Source organism: Cebidichthys violaceus, unplaced genomic scaffold (assembly GCF_023349555.1).
Source record: "Cebidichthys violaceus isolate CVI_PGR_0920_01 unplaced genomic scaffold, fCebVio1.0.p SCAF_3, whole genome shotgun sequence".
NCBI classification, from domain to species: Eukaryota; Metazoa; Chordata; class Actinopteri; order Perciformes; family Stichaeidae; genus Cebidichthys; species Cebidichthys violaceus.
This window is the reverse complement of record NW_027176483.1, coordinates 12992149-13010801: the sequence shown is the minus strand read 5'-3', so window position 1 is coordinate 13010801 and position 18653 is coordinate 12992149. Positions and strand designations below refer to the sequence as shown.

Below are 18653 nucleotides of genomic sequence, written 5' to 3'. Positions count from 1 at the left end.
TTCAAGTAAATCGGACATACTGGCAGAGGGGCGTCGCCAGTCCAACTTCTAGGGGGCGCTAGAGAGCCATTTTTAAAAACACAAATATGCAACCTATATGAGATGGCTGTATTCACCAGGCCTGACAAGTGTGCAAAATTTGGTGAGTTTTCGAGTATGGCAAGTCCCCCGAATATGCGCCGATGTACTATGTGTATTCGAATTTCAGTAGGGCCTTCGCGGCCCTAATAATCCTCCTGAGCACGGCTTCGAGGCATGGGAGCAGCAAAGGGGGGCGGGAACAGCTGGTGACGCAAACAGGAAGTTCTCTATAGATCAAGGCCTCTCATTTTGGACCGTGAGCTCCGGCCTTCGGCCGACGTAGACCGCAAAGGGTGGGTCCTTCGAAGGATGTAGTCGCTGGATTGAGACACAGCCAAGTGTGACACCCCGCGGAAGTAAATGTAAAAAATGTGCAAAAAAACACAAACACTGGTAGGTTTAGCTGCACGTACGTATCAAATTAGCTGATTTAGATGTTATCGTGAAGATAATAACTTTAATCGTAATTATTAAACAACAATAATGTCTCTAGTCCCGTTTTTGAGACAGTTTTTTAACGAGCGACTAACTACTGCTGCTGAAGAAATATTCGAAGTTTTGAAGAAAACTATCGTCGAGTACGAGGAAGAGATCGATCGTCAGCGCAGACTGTTGAATATCGTTTTGAAACCTGAAGTGAAGTTAAACAGGACAGGTGTGTAAAACCTTTATAGTCTTTAAAAAAACCAACAAAGTAGCATGTCTGACATCATCACGTCACGTGTTGTATCTTCTGATCAGATATCAGTTTTTCTATCATCACAGTAGTATCATATTCTATTCATCCTTTGTCCCTCCAGAGCTCCCACAACAACACGTCTGTGAGGAGGACGAGCATCTCTCTGATCAGCAGCAGCTCTTTGTTCAGGAGAGGAACTCCAGTCTGGACCAAGAGGACCCAGAACCTCCACAGATTGAAGAGCAGCAGGATGAACTCTGGACCAGTGAGGAGGGAGACCAGCTTGTACTGAAGCAGGAGACTGATGTCTTTATGTTGATTACTACTTCTGAGGAAAGTGAAACCAGTGAAGACCAGACTAGACCAAACTTTAGTATCGATGAAACTCAGCCTTTCAGCAACATCCCAGTTAAAAGCTCTGTGGTATCAGAACCAAATGGTGACCAGCAGCTCCTCTCTCACAACTCTCATGAAGCTGAGAGCCAAGATCAGGAAGGAGGCAAGAATGGAGACTCAGGATCAACTAATGCAGAGCCAGAACAACAGAATCAACATCACACAAACAATCCCGCTATGTCAACGATTCACTGTCATACTCGGACATTCAAATGTGACATGTGTGAGAAGGCTTTTAAGTGTAAGGAATATTTGCAGAGGCACATGATAGTACACAAATGTACGAAGCCGCATACTTGTAAAACATGTGGGAAAAGTTTCCAATATAACAGTTGTTTAAAAGTCCACATGAGAATTCACACAGGTGAGAAACCATATACTTTCAAAACATGTGGAAAAGATTTCAGATTTGGCAGTAACTTAAGCGATTATATGAGGATACACACAGGTGAAAAGCTGCATCACCGCAGCACAAACGCTCCAGTTGTAGTCACAAAAAAATATTAACAAAAGCACGCACATAAGAAGGCTGCAAACTGGACAGTCTGGAAAGGTGGTGGAGAGGACACTGAAAAAACTATTATACATATTGGATAACCCGGACCACCCTCTCCACCACCTACTGCAGGGACAGCAGACTTTCTCCAACAAACTGATCCAGCTCCGCTGTCACAAGGACAGGTACAGGAGATCATTCCTGCCCACTGCAATAAGACTTTACAATAAATCACCTCTGGCCAAATCATTCACACGACTATAACACCGCTACACCGTTACTCTGTTGTTTGGTTAAATCTTTGCCCTACTGTTTAGTTAGTTCATTTAATATTATTCTATTTCATTGTATATATTGTGCATTTTTATATCTAATATTTTTGCTCTGTTATTGTCATTGTATATATTGTGCATTTGATTTTTTATATTTTTACTCTGTTACTTTGATTGCTTGTATCTATAAATGCTGCTGTAGCAAAAAAATGTTTCCTTGCGGGATTAATAAAGTATCTATCTATCTATCTATCTATCTATCTATCTATCTATCTATCTATCTATCTACTACTACTTTGGTTAAAAGTTGCATCACTGCAGCAGAGGTTTCAGGTGTTTTCAAACATACAGTATACAGGTGAGAAGCTGCATATTTAGAACATGTGGAAGAGGTTTTTTGTTCAGTTAAAAAATGTTCACCTGCAGTTATGGTGTGTCTTTGTATTTACATACATCACATTATGTCTGAACAGTATTTCTCAGAACTAATACAGTCTTCGATGTCTTGTGAGTCTTTGTTTCACACAGAAGTGGCTGTTAAACTAATGGTGTGATGTGGCTGACCGATTGTTGTGTGTGCATAAGAGCATTTGTCAAATGTAATTTTTAAAAAGACCAGCATCCTGGGTTTTCTGTAAGTAGTTCTAGTGTGCACTGTTCAAAAGACTGACAACCTGATCTAGATAGTTTGATGGACAGGAAACAAGATTGGAAAGTGAATATAGCATTGCTTTTGTAATTAAATAATTGTTTGTAATTAGATAATTGTTCTCCAAAACACTTGACAGCTATCGTTACAATAGCAATGCTGCATTCACATGAATCAGGCAGAAAGACCATTCTAGACGACACAAACATGTTGAAGGCGTGGCAGGATGGCATTCAAGGAACATGACCCTATGTTGCTATGGTTGTGTAATACATTACATTAAATAACATTGTGTCATGTAAACTATTTCATGTAATTATTCTAGAAATGCATGTAGCTATTATATACAGAATTCTTTTAATAACCCATTGTAAATTAACCTCTTTTATATAACATTTTTAATTCACTGTGAATGCACTGTGGTATTTCTTATAATATGATCTGAATGTTTCTTCCACCAATGTTCATTAGTTCTTTTTCATGTATATACAAAATCATTATCTGAAAAGTGAGGAAAAAAGGTGGATGTAAGTTATGATTGGCATTTTATCAAATAGTGCCAAATGTCTTGCACGTACGTGTCAAATTAGCTTCTAGGCACGGGAACAGCAAAGGGGGGGGGGGGGGGGAGACAACTGATGACGCAAACAGGAAGTCCTTTGTAGCTGCAGATCAGACCGTCTCATTTCGGTCCAGCCTTTGGCCGACGTAGGTTACATCCCAAGTCGCTTAATTGCATCCCCGTTTACTTCACTTGCGTCCTTTCCTTGCGTCTTAGTCCCTCCCATCAGGGATACATGGAGAGACGCAAGGAAACCATGCGAGGAGAGAGGAAACGAGGAAATCAGTTGCGTCACGTGAAGCGACGTCTGTTTCTGATGACGGCTGCTGCTGGATCAGCTGTCAGTCGGCTTTAACAGCTGGAGAGACTTTTGAGAAGTTTGTGTCTGCACACATGATCACTGTACTTAATAATAGTAACTAATAATACTAATCAACCCTGGTCCTGCAGTCCTGGGTTGTCAGTCCGCACAGTCTACTCACCCTGTTCTTACTAGTGTATCAGCTGCCAGGTTGTGTTGTTTGGTTACCAACCTGAGCCCACGGAGTTCCTCGGATATCCCGTGTCGTTCCGCGGAGATCACGCAGTTGACGTAAGCCTGCCATCCTGTGTCGGACCAAGGGAACCATACCGTCGATCCTGTCGATCCTGCCTGCCTTCTGGTGTCGGTCCACGGGAAACCACACCGTCGACCCTGCCATCTGTCCGGTGTCGGGCCACACTCGACCGGTCCTCCGCCGTGCGGTTCAGTCCGAACCCACGCAACCCGGGTGAAGCAGGGGGACGCGCACACCTCCCAGCTTGGATGATCCTACCCGAACTAGTCCACTGTCCAAAATAATATCTCTTCTGTACCTGATTCCTGTCTTGTGGTTGCTATTGGGTCCTGTCCTGAACTCCCGCGACAGTTAAAGCTAATAATTGTGTTTTGCAAAAGAGAAAAAATATGGTACAAATTTGACATGCAATATCAGTATTTGAAGTGCAATGTATGTAGCAAATATAGCAGTGGAGGTAGGGCACATAAATCATTCATTTATGGTGGCGTGAGGAAGACAAAGTGGAGTAGCAGAGTCTCACAGCTTGATAACAACATTTTACCCAAACATCCCCCTACATGGCTCCACCTTGTGGAACAATGGAACACTTACAATTGACATGAAAACTTGAGGCAAGACTGATATGAAAGAAATGTAATTGATGTTACAGATGTGCCCAAATCTACTATAGAAATTTCAATAAACTGTAATTGTAGTTTAATAATTTTATGAAAAGATTCTCCGACTTTGAGCCCTTTGCTCGTATAACTTTACACTTGTTTTTGTGACTCGACAGAAGTCTGACGACGCTTTACAGCACTGGTTGTATTCATTCAATCACACAATACAGCAGTGGTCTTTGCAGACACACCTGGCGGAGATCTGCACTCTGCAAAAGAATAGCCATAGTAACAAAGTCTAACGTAATCTCAGTTTATGGAACAAAACATCATAGATTTCTGTAGAGTTCTCTTTAGATGCATAGTGTTGTGTTTACAGTGTTTTAACCCAATACCAGGGCCCTGTTCTTCATGCATAGATAACAGAACTATTCAGATTAGATTGTTAAAGATTTGACATTAATTTGGATTTGTTGGTTCTTCAAAACTGGTTTCAATCCATCTTGAAATGTTTTGGCAGCAAGTCCTTAAGCCCAGACAAGTGTAGGCTTATTGATAGTTATCTGGAATATGATCAGTTTAGCATTTAATGTGAACCCCATAGTTGAACTCACTTTTAGGACATATACCTGAACAGTGTTCATGTTATTAAACCTGACACATATCACTTGAAAGTCTCCGTTACAATCATGCACCAATCATACATTGGCATAACTTGTAGTTTAACCATATTAACTGGTAATATCTAATGTTTAACTGTGATGAAAGTGTGGAAATATTGTGGAGCAAAATGTAGAACCAGAAACAATGCAGGACAACATAAAATTAGACTTATGTTCATTAATCTATTACCTCAGTGCATGCTGGGAGTTTTACCAAAACGCAGAACTCATGTAACTGCAATCAATACCTACCTATCTCTAGCTTAGCAGGATCTGCCATCCTCCCCTTAGCAAGAATGACATACCCGAGGTAGTCCACTTATGTGGAAAACCAGTTACATTTGGATGGATTAACTTTGACATCCACTCTCATGTAAAGTCGAGTGAGTCCTGCCTGAGCCAGTCTCCTCCTGACTACAAACAGATGTGCCGGTGCAGTAACTGTTATTGTGTTTAGCCCTTCCCTTCTATCTCAAACTGCCAAAGCCTAATCTCTTCTCAAGTTAGTTTTAGTTCCTCAGTGGTAGACGACTGAGGTATATACAGTGTATTGATCTGTGTCTCTCTGCAGAATCACGATCACATGTTACTTTCTCCTCCAAACACTAGATGGTAGACACGACTCACTCAGAAAAGGAGAGACTATAGGGACTATGTTCAAAACGTCCTTGGCTTCATGTTCAGATATTACATTCAGAAATAATGTTGCATCAGGAGGCATTAGGTTACTTTAAACCAACTGTTTGCCAAATTCAGTAATCGCACTACTGTGGTAATGTTACAATTCCTGGGAAGCAGTAGAGCAGAGTCCAACCGAAACAAGAAGACTGTCAGGTTGGATATACATTTAGTTGAGCGTTTCATCTGAAAGTGCGTTTTATAAGGTTGCGACGCTATTGAGGTTACAAAATCTGTCTGCAGACAGACAGCAATTTAAACAGTCGTTAAAGTACTGACAACCAGCTCTGTGGTAGTTCCTGCTACAGTAGGTGTCTCCAGGACCACGTTTTAACATGACGCCTCACACACAGACTCACACAACAACACCAGCGTTGCTGTCGTGACTGGTAAATACACACCTCATAAAGTATCTGTTTAGTACATACTTTTACCTTTGTAACTTTGTAATGGTGTGTTATCTTGGCCAGGTCTCCCTTGAAACAGAGATGTTTGTCTCAAGGGACTTCCTTGTTAAATAAATGGTTAAATAGATTAAGTATACGAGATGAATATGCAGTACATCTAATTTCAGTCATTTCTGATGTATCCGGTGCCATACGAAAAAAGAAGGCAGTTCCATTCAGATTGTCTGTAATGGAGCTGTGATATTCCTGGCAGAAAAAAACGTATTTATTGAAAGAGTGTCCACTGGGAATTGAGCTCTCAGTTCATTTATGCAGTGCATAAACAGCTGGAGGACCAGCATCACCCTGAGCAGTTGCTCTGCAGTAGCCCACCCCTAAAAGAGACAGTTGGGGCTCAGGCCCACACCATCCGCTCTGTTTAAACTTTAAAATCTCACTTCAATGCTGCATATTTGATTATCTGGAATGAAGGGAACACTGTGAAAACTGACGAGTTCGGCCCTGCTGGCAAAACAAGCTATTCAGGGGAATGCCCATCTGTGTCAAAAGGTAAGAGATTGGTTTTGTTTGTAAGTCCATGAACTATACAGCTTCATGGCAGCAGTTATTGCTGTCACACCCCCAGAAAAAAAGTGGGAGTGAACCTGGACCTTGATGGCTCTGTCTTAGGTTTCATCTGCTCCCATTTTACACCACAGCAGTCTAGCTTATCCTGTCTCTTCTCAATGCCACTTGTCAAGCTCATGCATATTTAACTGTTCCGCCTGCTATCAGATGAGCCTTACTAGCTGGAGGGGTGGAGCTGGGGAGATGATGATGATGATGATGTGTTCAGCGAGGGGGCTGGGTTTTTGAAAACCAGCTCCACCTGCCCCTCATCACCACGAATGGATGCGTTATGAGATGGAGAGGAGATCTAAGCAGTTCGTTCGGATCAGCTGCAGACAGGAGGGGACTCACAATGCCTAGAGACTAAAACCTGGATTCTACACTTTCATTAACACAAACTCAGGATGATGAACAGCTTCTAGTGGATTTTGTTTTTACTCGTTGTCAGAGTGTGTTAGTGAGGTATCAAGACACTACTGTCACTACTGTACTGTTTTCAGATAACGTTGGAAAGAAAAAAAAGGCACGGAGAAAAATGCCTTTTGGTGGATTAGCAGATTTGAAGGAACAGTGCGACACCCCGCGGACGTAAATAGCTGCACGTGTGTCAAATTAGCTGGAAGACGATGTTGTGGTGAAGATAATAACTTTAATCGTAATTATTAAACAACAATAATGTCTCTAGTCTCGTTTTTGAGACAGTTTGTCAACGAGCGACTAACTGCTGCTGCTGAAGAAATATTCGAAGTTTTGAAGAAAACAATCGTCGAGTACGAGGAAGAGATCGATCGTCAGCGCAGACTGTTGAATATCGTTTTGAAACCAGAAGTGAAGTTAAACAGTGAAGTTATAGTCTTTAAAAAACCAACAAAGTAGCATGTCTGACATCATCACGTTAAGTGTTGTATCTTCAGTTTTTCTATCATCACAGTAGTATCATATTCTACTCATTCTTTGTCCCTCCAGAGCTCCCACAACAACACGTCTGTGAGGAGACAATTTGAGGCTTTTATTTTGTAAAATGTCTCAAATAGTATTGTAAAAATCTTTTACTTTTAGTATGTCAGAGATGTCTTGAACATAAATATATCAGTCATTGTCTGGAATTATTGAGAATTGTCTATTAATAGCACCTCAAATATTGAGAAATCAGCTATTTCCAATTCATCTTATTTCCATATTATGCATTTTGTATCTATGCTCCCTCAATCCTGGTGTGGGCCGTTTGAATGTGTTTACCATGAATGTAGTAGTAGTGTTTGTATTCAGCCATCACACACACACACAATACAATAAGTGTAGCCAAACACAATCTAGTGTACAATATGACTGAAAAGACACAGACAGAAGCATAATGCTTATATATGCTTATCCTACATTCCTATCAATTAAGCTACCCTCAAGAAAATAAAGTATGACAGAATATGGGTGCACTACAATTTTAGTGTCAGCTGATTTGACAACAGTTTCTATCATCACAGTAGTATCATATTCTACTCATTCTTTGTCCCTCCAGAGCTCCCACAACAACACGTCTGTGAGGAGGACGAGCATCTCTCTGATCAGCAGCAGCTCTTTGTTCAGGAGAGGAACTCCAGTCTGGACCAAGAGGACCCAGAACCTCCACAGATTGAAGAGCAGCAGGATGAACTCTGGACCAGTGAGGAGGGAGACCAGCTTGTACTGAAGCAGGAGACTGATGTCTTTATGTTGATTACTACTTCTGAGGAAAGTGAAACCAGTGAAGACCAGACTAGACCAAACTTTAGTATCGATGAAACTCAGCCTTTCAGCAACGTCCCAGTTAAAAGCTCTGTGGTATCAGAACCAAATGGTGACCAGCAGCTCCTCTCTCACAACTCTCATGAAGCTGAGAGCCAAGATCAGGAAGGAGGCAAGAATGGAGACTCAGGATCAACTAATGCAGAGCCAGAACAACAGAATCAACATCACACAAACAATCCCGCTATGTCAACGATTCACTGTCATACTCGGACATTCAAATGTGACATGTGTGAGAAGGCTTTTAAGTGTAAGGAATATTTGCAGAGGCACATGATAGTACACAAATGTACGAAGCCGCATACTTGTAAAACATGTGGGAAAAGTTTCCAATATAACAGTTATTTAAAAGTCCACATGAGAATTCACACAGGTGAGAAACCATATACTTGTAAAACATGTGGGAAAGGTTTCAGATGTAGTAGTGACATGAAAAGCCACATGAGGATACACACAGGTGAGAGGCCGTACTTTTGCCAGGCCTGCGGGAAAACATTCCGTGAAAATTCATCATTGAAAAGCCACATGAGGATCCACACAAACAATTCCGCTATGTCAACGATTCACTGTCATACTCAGACATTCAAATGTGACACGTGTAAGAAAGCCTTTAAATATAAGTCACGTTTGCTGAAACGCATGCTAATACACTCAGTTGATAAGCCATATTCCTGCAAAACATGTGGGAAAGATTTTCAACATAACAGTCACTTGATAGGCCACATGAAGACACATATAAGTAAGAAGCGGAATACTTGCAAAATATGTGGGAACGATTTCCGATTTAACAGTCAATTGACTAGCCACATGATGATCCACACAGGTGAGAAGCCGTATTCATGCAAAATATGTGGGAAAGATTTCAGAGTTAACAGTAACTTGAACAGCCACATGAAAACCCACACAAGTGGGAAGCCATACCCTTGCAAGAGCTGTGTGAAAAGGTTCAACACAATTTTAGCATTGCAAAAACACAGTAGAATCCACACGGATGAGAAGCCATATAGTTGTGAAACATGTGGGAGGGATTTAGGAACTAGCAGTCACTTGACAGCCCACATGAGAATCCATACAGGTGAGAAGCCGTATTCATGCGAAATATGTGGTAAAAAGTTCAGATGTAGAAGTAACGTGAACAGCCACATGAGAACCCACACAGGTTAAAAGTAGTCACACCCACACAGGTGAGTAGCCATTTACTTGGAAATAATGGGGAAAAGACTTCAGAATGAATAGTGGCTTGTTGCTGTTTATGTGAAGAGCCCACAGTGTTGAGGAATCATCATGAAACTATTAGATGTTAGAGGTCTTGAGATAAGGAGTTTGAAGGAGTTTTGTCCATCTGTGATATGGCCTGTAATCCCTGTGTGGTTACACTGTTGGTAGATTTGAATCTACTGTAAATGACGGCAGGAAATAAAAGTCCAGGTTTAGAGGGGACTTCATAGTTACAGGGAATGTAAATATGCAGAGTATGTGTAGGTTTTTATTGAGGGATTAAAAGATCCATTAACAGGAAATAAAAGTTGACACTACTTATTGTTGATAATATGGGTGGTGACCGTGGCTAAGTGGAGAGCAGGGCCGCCTTTCAATCACCGGGTCGGTGGTTTGATCCCTAGCTCTGCTAGTCTCATGTCAATGTGTCCTTGAGCAAGAACCCCAAAATTGCTCCTGTAGCTGCGTCTACGGTGTGTGTGATAGATACTGAATTGTAAGTTGCTTTGGATAAAAACGTCTGCTAAATGACCGTAATGTAATGTAATAATATCACCTAAAATGTAGAGCCAAAACCACAGAAGAGACACCACAAAAGAGAAAGTCAAAGATACAATGCATACAAGATGACAATACCTGCGGGAAAAGATTCAATCTAACATCAGCATTTATACAGGCGAGAAGTTAAATGTATGCAAAACACAGTCAAGAGTTTACATGTGGTGAGTTGAAAGTCCACGTGGAAACCCACATGTTAAAAATGTTACTTGTAAAACATGTGGAAGTGCTTTCAGACTCAGTGGTCCACATGATAAGATACTTTTATGGGTCTCATTTAGCGTGGTGTGTAAGATCACATCACATGCATTGTATTTGCAAAAAATATGGGAGATGATTTATTTCTAGTGGTTTATTGTAAACACGAGAAACCGTAGAATTGAAACTCTTGGTGACGTGGTAACTCAATGAAAGTAGCCACATCTCTGTAACTGAATGTAAAAGGTTTTAAGTAAAGGTGAGATGTCAATGTCTTAGAGAAAGGTTTTCCTGTCATATGAGAGAGGGGACTTCATAGTTACAGGGAATGTAAATATGCAGAGTATGTGTAGGTTTTTATTGATGGATTAAAAGAGCCATTAACAGGAAATGCTATTGTGAAGTGAGTTGACTCAGTTTACTTGTATACTTTGTGATGCAAATAAATCTGCCTGAACTGAAGAAAATCCAATCTCTCTTGTGTTCTGTGGGTGTTCATTATGAGTTCCTAATAGTGAGATCCTGTGGTGTCTCACCACGAGTCAGATAGTGAACAGTTACTGAGCCAGCCGTTAGGTAAAGTACATGATTCACTATCATGAAAAAAAGTTTCACAGTGAGTGCACAGTAGTGACCAAGTAATAAAAAAGTTGTTGGTTTTGCCAAATGTTCATTTACAAATTCATAATCATTGTTTTAAGTTAAACAAGAATTTAAAATATATCTAACTATAAATGTGTATAAGACTTGTTAACAAGCTAGACTGTGATGCAGTTCTATTACACTGTTCTTGATACTATTTTAATTCAGCGTTTCACTCTTAATGCTATTTTAATTCAGTGCCTGAGGGTGTGACGCCGAGATTGATAAGTGGCCGATGGTATGCTGCTCTTCAGCGGTTTGTACCTTTCCTTGAGGTGTGCCACTATTGTTCAGTGGTATGAACCTTTCCTTGGGGTGTGCCACTATTCAGCGGTTTGTACCTTTCCTTGAGGTGTGCCACTATTGTTCAGTGGTATGAACCTTTCCTTGGGGTGTGCCACTATTCAGCGGTTTGTACCTTTCCTTGAGGTGTGCCACTCTTGTTCAGCGGTATGAACCTAGGTCATTAAAATCAAGACAAAGTCAAAGCAAACATGACAAAGTCTCTCATCAGCTTCGACAATATTCGACTGCCAACTTACTTACAGAAATACAAGCTACAGGTGGCGCCTTCAACTCTGATCCAAAAGTCATCAATGTTCAGTTTAAAATGTTTTATTATTTGGTTTTCACTTTGTTTGGTCGAGAATTGCAGATATTGGGCAGGCAGTTAAATTAATGAAGAATAGAAAAGAACCAGGCCTGAATGGGTTGAGTTTTATAAAACATTTGCCACTAAACTGCCCCACTAACTGTACTTCGTTTATATAGAATCACTCATGCATTACCGGTTAGCCAGCTTACTCACATGATTATAAGATACATACTGATACCTTGCCCTCAGGCTGACAATTAAAGTACTGATCATTGTGCATCATGACCAAACAGGTTTCATAAAGGGTAGGCAGTCATTTCACAATCTACGAAGCCTCTTTAATATAATCTATTTAAATTTGATAAACCGAGCACTTGTCCCAATCCCCATAGATGGTCATTTCATTGGATGCACACATGATCTAAAATAGAAATCTTTTAAAATCTCTTTGTAAATGGCCCTTTGATCATTTCTTGGATTCAAACACTGTATACTACTGCCCCCTTCTGTAAAGTTATTCTAGAGTGGTGCAAAGCAAACAGTTGTCTAGCACTGGCAAACTTCTTGTATTATCACTGGGCAGCCAACATTCCCAAACCAACTATCCGGTGCGATACCGTCTTGAATGGGGAAAGCCCACACTGGTCCCTCATAGAATGTGTTCACCAGTATCCTCAGCTTCTGTGTTGTGTGCTCCTCTCCAACTGACTGTGGGGTCCATACAGATAATCCTATTGTAAGAGACACCCTGCCATACTGACCCAATTCTGTAAACATGTTGGCCATACGCAGGCTTTGATATTTATGTCTTTTACTTCTAACCATCTTTTTGAACCTGCCATGGTAGATGTAACTTTTCAGATCTGGTTTGGGAAGGCAATACATTGTGTGGGGGACCTTTTTCCTGAAGGGCTATTTGTTTTTTTTGACACACACTTCTCAACATTCCCATTAAAAAACACCTGTTGAGTTTCCTGAGAAGTAAGCCATACTTACCAGGCTATGCATCTCACTTATATAGTACTATTCATTAATTGAAATGTTATTTTCTACAACAGCTGAAAGCACAGTGGAGGGGAGACTTGGAAACAGAGCTTACCAAGGAAACCTGACCAAAAGCTATCAAAAGAATGCATACATCCTCAATTTGTGTTAGACATAGATTGTTACAGTTTAAGGTACCTGCATGTCCATAAAGCCAAACTGGCCTAAATATATCCTGGTTCAGACCTGAATTGTTTAGATGCCATCAGGCCCCATGCAACAGACAGATACTATAAAGTCAAGCCTAGGATCTCAGATACTGTGATTTGCTTCTCACAACGTCACTGAATTATCCAAGAACGGTTTATGATATTGTATATGGTGTCCTTGCAATCCTTGACTACCAAAACGTACGGGTAGACATCACCTTTTCTGTGTTATCAAGTTTGGTTAAAGAGATTTGATGCATACTACAAATTTGTATTATGCATCAATATGGTTGAAAGAAAAATGGCCACCATGGCCATCGCTTGGACTATAACCCTTTACTGAATAGAGGCCTCATCAGTTGTAACATGTTTATATTGACTATGGGTTAAGATGTAACATAAACATGTGGAGAAAGCTGGTAAAGAATTGATTTCTTAGGAAAGTTGTTGTATTATTTTGTTTCTGCTGCACAGAAAGTAATTCACAACTGTCCCATTAACAGAATCCAATGCAAAGCTCTAAATATTCTATCAGACACAAACTGCACAAGGTTTAGTTTGTTCTGATAATAAATGCTTTTATTCCTGTTATTCATGTAATTTATAATTTGATAGTTATTTTTGTGCTCGTTATGATGGAACTGTCCATAGGCATATCAGATCAATATGAACATATGTATAAAGGCATTTGAAGAGGAATTCAGAATCACATGAATGCACCACATACTACTACTCTGTGGTGGAAAATAACAATAAAATGAGTGTACATTTGTTCCACTCATTTTATATTTTTGAACGATTTGGATTTCGTCCTTGTGCGTTTTGACGATGTACTGATTCAGATTATCATAAGTAGAAGAAAACGTAAACATTTCAGAGACATCTTTATATTCCGACAGCACGTGAAGGCAGCATTAACTCCTCCTCCGGTTTGTCCGAGCGGGAAGTTCACCGGTCTGGTTTAAAATGTAGCAAATTAACCCGTTAGCTCTGTAACATAAGAATCCACTTTTGAGGAATTTTAACACGTGAGTTAGTGTTTGTATGAATGGGATTGGTAACTTACAACGACATTTGGCCATGGCTCATGTAATATGTGCCCTAAAGCCAGCATTGAGCTAGCTAGTTACTCTTCATACATCCATTGTGTGACCTGAACCGACCGAGGCAGTGCTAGGTTCATGTTGAGCTAACGGTAGGGTGCATTAAGTAGTGACTTATGTCTGTCTATTCTAGTGACTATAGGAGATCTCTGCAGCCATGTCCAATAACGCCGAGGAGAGGAGCGCCACCGCACCGACGCGCTTCGGACAGGTAGGTCACGTTAGTTGTTACTTTAGGACAGGTAGGTCACGTTAGTTGTTACTTTAGGACAGGTAGGTAGCGTCAGTTGTATTACAGGAGCGCAGAACAACATCTTACCAATACAATTCATTTAACTGTAAACTTCTGTCACTGACCACACTCATTCATTCAAATGAGGCTCAGGTGTGCAGAAAATTCACAAGGATAACGTTAGTAACTGACGCACACCTACTTCACCCAGTGCATTCTGGGATAGAATGACAACGGAAAAGAGCGATGGTGATTGGTTTGCACTGGTACTGAAGAGACTAACAGTATGTTTGCAATACATTGCTCCAAGCTATTGTTACATATGTACAATATTAGCATTGTGGTGGAAAAATTATTTTACCTGCAAATTGCAATTTAGACGGATAGCCTTGTGACCATTTGCAGCCAAACCTTTAAGTAGGATAACTGTAATTGTAAATTACTCTAATTTGCATGCTTTTTCTGTGGGGCTGCAAATCATGATGTCATCAACACATTGTAACAAAGCAGAACCATTTGGTGAGTGTAAATGAGCTAGATTGTCTCTCAAGGCACTTTAAAATACACCAGGCTGTCTGAATATCCCTGAGGACTACGGGTCCAGGTAGAGCCTATTCCTTTAAATGAGAGGTGCAGAGGTGCTTTATTTGCGTAACAACAGACACACAAACGTATACATTTTACCCTTAAGGCACAGAACATGTGAATATACAATAGGTACTTGTTATTCAACACAGAACAGGAGGATATGGGTGCAGGCAGTCAGCTGCTGTATGGATCACAAGTCTCACAACAAGTATATAAGACAGTTCTACTTATACGAATATAAGATACTCATAAGAATATCAAGTTTTCCATTCCACAAACAACAAGATACATTTGAGCACGTATGTTAACACAAAGGATGAAGATCTACTGAGTTCAGAGCAAAAGTACAAACACTTAAGCCTTTACACAATATAATAAGAAATTTTCCATTACAGTATACAAATTTAAAACCTTGTGATTGCAGAAAGCAGTGCTACAACATTGGGTCAGGGTGTGACTCATTAACCGAAGAACCATACACTCTTTTATTCTGCCATGGTCTATATGTATGCTTAGTTTTTACTGTGTTGTCAGTGTACCTACACAGCTGAGGAGCAGCAGGCGGTGCACAAAGCTCTGCGACAGAAGCTGGGACCAGAGTACATCAGTAGCAGAATGGCTGGAGGAGGACAGAAGGCAAGTCTTTGATTATCTCTCTGCTTTCGTTTTCTGTTCAAGCGTAAAAGCAGTTTCAAGTGAACTGTAGAAAAGTTAGATGTTTGTCTGTCAGCTAGGTTATAATCACACAATTATTGCAACATGAACAGTGCATGTGATTGTGATGTGTTTTATTTCTCCACCTCTCTCTTTGATATCACCTCTTGAATGGACTCTTCCAGGTTTGCTACGTGGAAGGGCATCGTGTAATTGGCCTGGCCAATGAGATGTTTGGATACAATGGATGGTCTCACTCCATCTCCCAGCAGAATGTCGGTGCGACTCGTACAGCTTCTTGTCACTAGAGAGTGCTGTTAAAGTCCAGCTCTTTCCACACAGTCGCACTAAGAAAACACTTCTATTTTTCAGACTTTATAGACATCATCAACGGGAAGTTTTACGTCGGAGTCAGTGCGTTTGTCAAAGTGCAGCTGAAGGTTAGGGGAAGCCATACTTATTTTTACTATATTGATTTGAATTTTTAACAATATCTTTACCTGATGTATTCTTCCCTGCTTGTCGGCCACATGAGTTTGTGTGTCATGTGTACTTCTCCTCTAGGACGGCTCGTTTCATGAGGATGTAGGTTACGGTGTCAGTGAGGGACTGAGGTCTAAAGCTCTGTCATTGGAAAAGGCGAGAAAGGAAGCTGTCACGGATGGCATGAAGAGAGCACTGAAGTACTGGAATTTGCATTTTTATTTGTCTTCTCAGTATGAAACATGATGAAAAATCATTTAGAATACACAATCTTTCTAAAATGTGTTTTGTGATAAGAAGAATGTTTTTTGGGTGTTGTTTAGATGCTTTGGTAATGCTCTTGGAAACTGCATCCTGGATAAAGAATACCTCATAGCCATTAACAAGATCCCCAAAAAGGTCTGGTACAGAATTATAAATATTTTAGCATTTTTTGTTTTTATTCTCATTCCAAAAAGTTTTTGGGTGCTGAATCTTCTCCTCTACGCAAAGCCTCCTCCTCCTCTAGATCCGGCTCAGACCAAGCGCTCCGCAGGTGAGCCCTTAGTGGAGAAAGCCCGGTACTCCAGTCTGCTCCGAGAGGAAAGGCTTGGATCTGTTGTGGGTTCTGTCAGGACGCCGCTGGAGCCCAGAGTCCTCAACCACAACCAGAACTATTCAGAGGTTCACACTCCTAATGCTGCCGGCGCTGCTGACAGGAAGAGCGACAACATTGACTCCAAGTAAACACAGCGTTTGTATAAAGTGTAGGAAATGCTTAATTTGAACCTTTTTAAAAAAATATATTTTCCAGGTTAGGAATATGCCTGGATTAAAATGTTTTTTTTAATAATGCTTGACTTTCAACATAATCAGGTAGTTAATCTACACAGTCACTCATGTAAACCAAAAATATTTTAATATTTGAAATTAAACAATCCTGTTGTCATATTCGATTGTTGTCTGGATGTGCCATGAGCACTTTACTAATGTAAATATTTTTAATATACAATGATTACTGTGGGTATAATTGAATTCTGTTTTCACAATTTGCATTTATAGTAACAATTTAGACCTTGATAGTCATGAAGTTTTTTGTTTAGGTACCTTGAAAGTGGTTTAATTTTACTCCTAAGAAGCTGCATGTGGGTGTAGTTTCTGGCTTTAGTGACACTGACACTACTTCATCTCTCGTGCATCATCTCCAATCTGTTTCATCTGTTTTTTTTCTAAGACCTGTCATGGACTCGGCGAACGTTGGCGGTTCATTAGAGCACACAGACCCCAAACAGCTGAGAAAGCTCAGACAGCAGCAGCTTCAACAGAAGTTCAGGAGAGAGATGGAGACCAGGAAGCTGCAGCAGAAACCGGATCAAGCCAAGTCTGAGGACACAGAGGTCCCCATTGGACGAGTATCCGGTGGAGGTGAGGGTTTCATGTGTCGCCATGAGGGGTTTCATTCTGTCTAGAGCAGCAGCCTCAAACTCAAATTACCGTGCACTGGATAGGTTTTTTGGATACTCTGCAAACACTATGAGGTTGTATACCTGAGAACAGCAGGTTTGCGGATGGAAGAAGAAACCGTAACATTTAATGCCACAAAAATAGTTAAATATCCAATTCTCTTGAACTTGCCAAACTGTTAAAAAGTTGTGCAATCTGGCACATCTTGCTTAATGTGACAGGGAGTTTATTTTTATGCTCGGATTTTGAAGCTTCGTTAGTAAAATAATTGACTGAATAATAAAAATAGGGAATGAAATGATTTACAAACCAGATGTAATGTTAGATTTGAAACATGGGGCCTTATGACATTGTGTCGGGTTTGGCTTCCAGGTTTTAGACCGCGAGTTTAAAGTGTCCCTTTAATAACTTTTAGGAGTTGATGTTTTTAAAAAGATGTATCCATTCCTCCAGGTCTTGAAGATGTACCTGCTGGACACAGGAAGCCCGGCTGCAGGGACGAGCATTCAGCAGGTTATCTGAGCCCGGAGGCTCTACGTACTTTGACCGTGTGGTGAGGAAACCTGCCTCTCTTCACCGATCACCAGCCTCACTCAGTACGACTGGTTTGTCTTCTTCCCACAGACGATCCTGAGCTCTGGGATTTCACTCTGGATGGGATTGATTTGCTGGATGCAGGCGGCCCTCCGTCCAGAGCGCTCGCACCGAGCACACCTGGGAATCACAAGATGCAGACGCGCAGTAAGACCCCTCTGAGGCCCACAGGAAGACCTCCGGACGAGGCCCCGTCGTACAGTGGAGGACAGGACCGGGCTCAATACAGACCTCAACATCAGAACCAGCATCAGGCCAGACCAGGTGAGATTTCATGTGAGAGATGTTGGTGAGCTGTCGGCTGGATTTTGTGGTCTTCAATCTACTTTTTCAACCTTACAGGTGAAGCCATCAGTCCGTACAGACAAGGACAGTACATGAAGAAACGCCGACTGGACACCTGAGATTTTATGTTCACTTTATAAAATTCATTTTACTTTTGTTTTACATTTTTTTTATAGTGCTTACATTTAAGTTATCTTTGCAATTAATTGCTAATTGAATTATTTGGAGAAATGTATTTTGTTTTGAAAACAAATAAAACCATAACCACAAAAGTCAGTCCACTGGGTTTTATTTAGAGATGAAACCAACAAATGTGATCAATACATAAGGATCTTTTCTAAAGTTTGATAGCTGCTTATTTTATCATATTTAATGTTAAGTCAGTGTTAAGTGTTGAATAATTATCATAGGATTTACGTTTTCAAGGCCTTAAAA

The 18653-nt window shown here is 40.6% G+C and overlaps 3 protein-coding genes across 6 annotated transcripts; all 3 read left to right on the top strand.

The window, feature by feature from the left end:
* The first annotated feature begins 422 nt into the window (after nt 1–422).
* LOC137881476 (uncharacterized) lies at nt 423–2809 on the top strand. The gene is made up of 2 exons (XM_068723441.1): nt 423–736; nt 882–2809. Exons 1-2 carry the CDS (start codon nt 565–567, stop codon nt 1661–1663), a joined length of 954 nt encoding a protein of 317 aa, XP_068579542.1. The 5' UTR covers nt 423–564; the 3' UTR covers nt 1664–2809.
* A 3761-nt stretch (nt 2810–6570) lies between these two features.
* LOC137880820 (zinc finger protein 737-like) lies at nt 6571–10804 on the top strand. Its single transcript, XM_068722351.1, has 2 exons — nt 6571–6590; nt 8132–10804. The coding sequence occupies exons 1-2, from the start codon at nt 6571–6573 to the stop codon at nt 9594–9596; spliced, it is 1485 nt and encodes a 494-aa protein (XP_068578452.1). The 3' UTR covers nt 9597–10804.
* A 2972-nt stretch (nt 10805–13776) lies between these two features.
* On the top strand, nt 13777–18441 carry rad52 (RAD52 homolog, DNA repair protein). 4 transcript variants are annotated; one of them, XM_068723286.1, is made up of 12 exons: nt 13777–13864; nt 14073–14150; nt 15294–15395; nt 15599–15692; nt 15786–15853; nt 15978–16096; nt 16220–16295; nt 16389–16618; nt 17110–17300; nt 17793–17852; nt 17964–18197; nt 18276–18441. In XM_068723286.1, exons 2-12 carry the CDS (start codon nt 14097–14099, stop codon nt 18335–18337), a joined length of 1290 nt encoding a protein of 429 aa, XP_068579387.1. In that variant the 5' UTR covers nt 13777–13864; nt 14073–14096; the 3' UTR covers nt 18338–18441. The 4 variants fall into 4 exon arrangements, with proteins under 4 accessions (XP_068579387.1, XP_068579390.1, XP_068579388.1 ...); XM_068723287.1 differs by having other exon boundaries at nt 13794–13864; nt 14082–14150; XM_068723289.1 differs by lacking the exon at nt 18276–18441 and having other exon boundaries at nt 17793–17892; nt 17964–18036.
* The last annotated feature ends 212 nt before the right edge of the window (nt 18442–18653 follow it).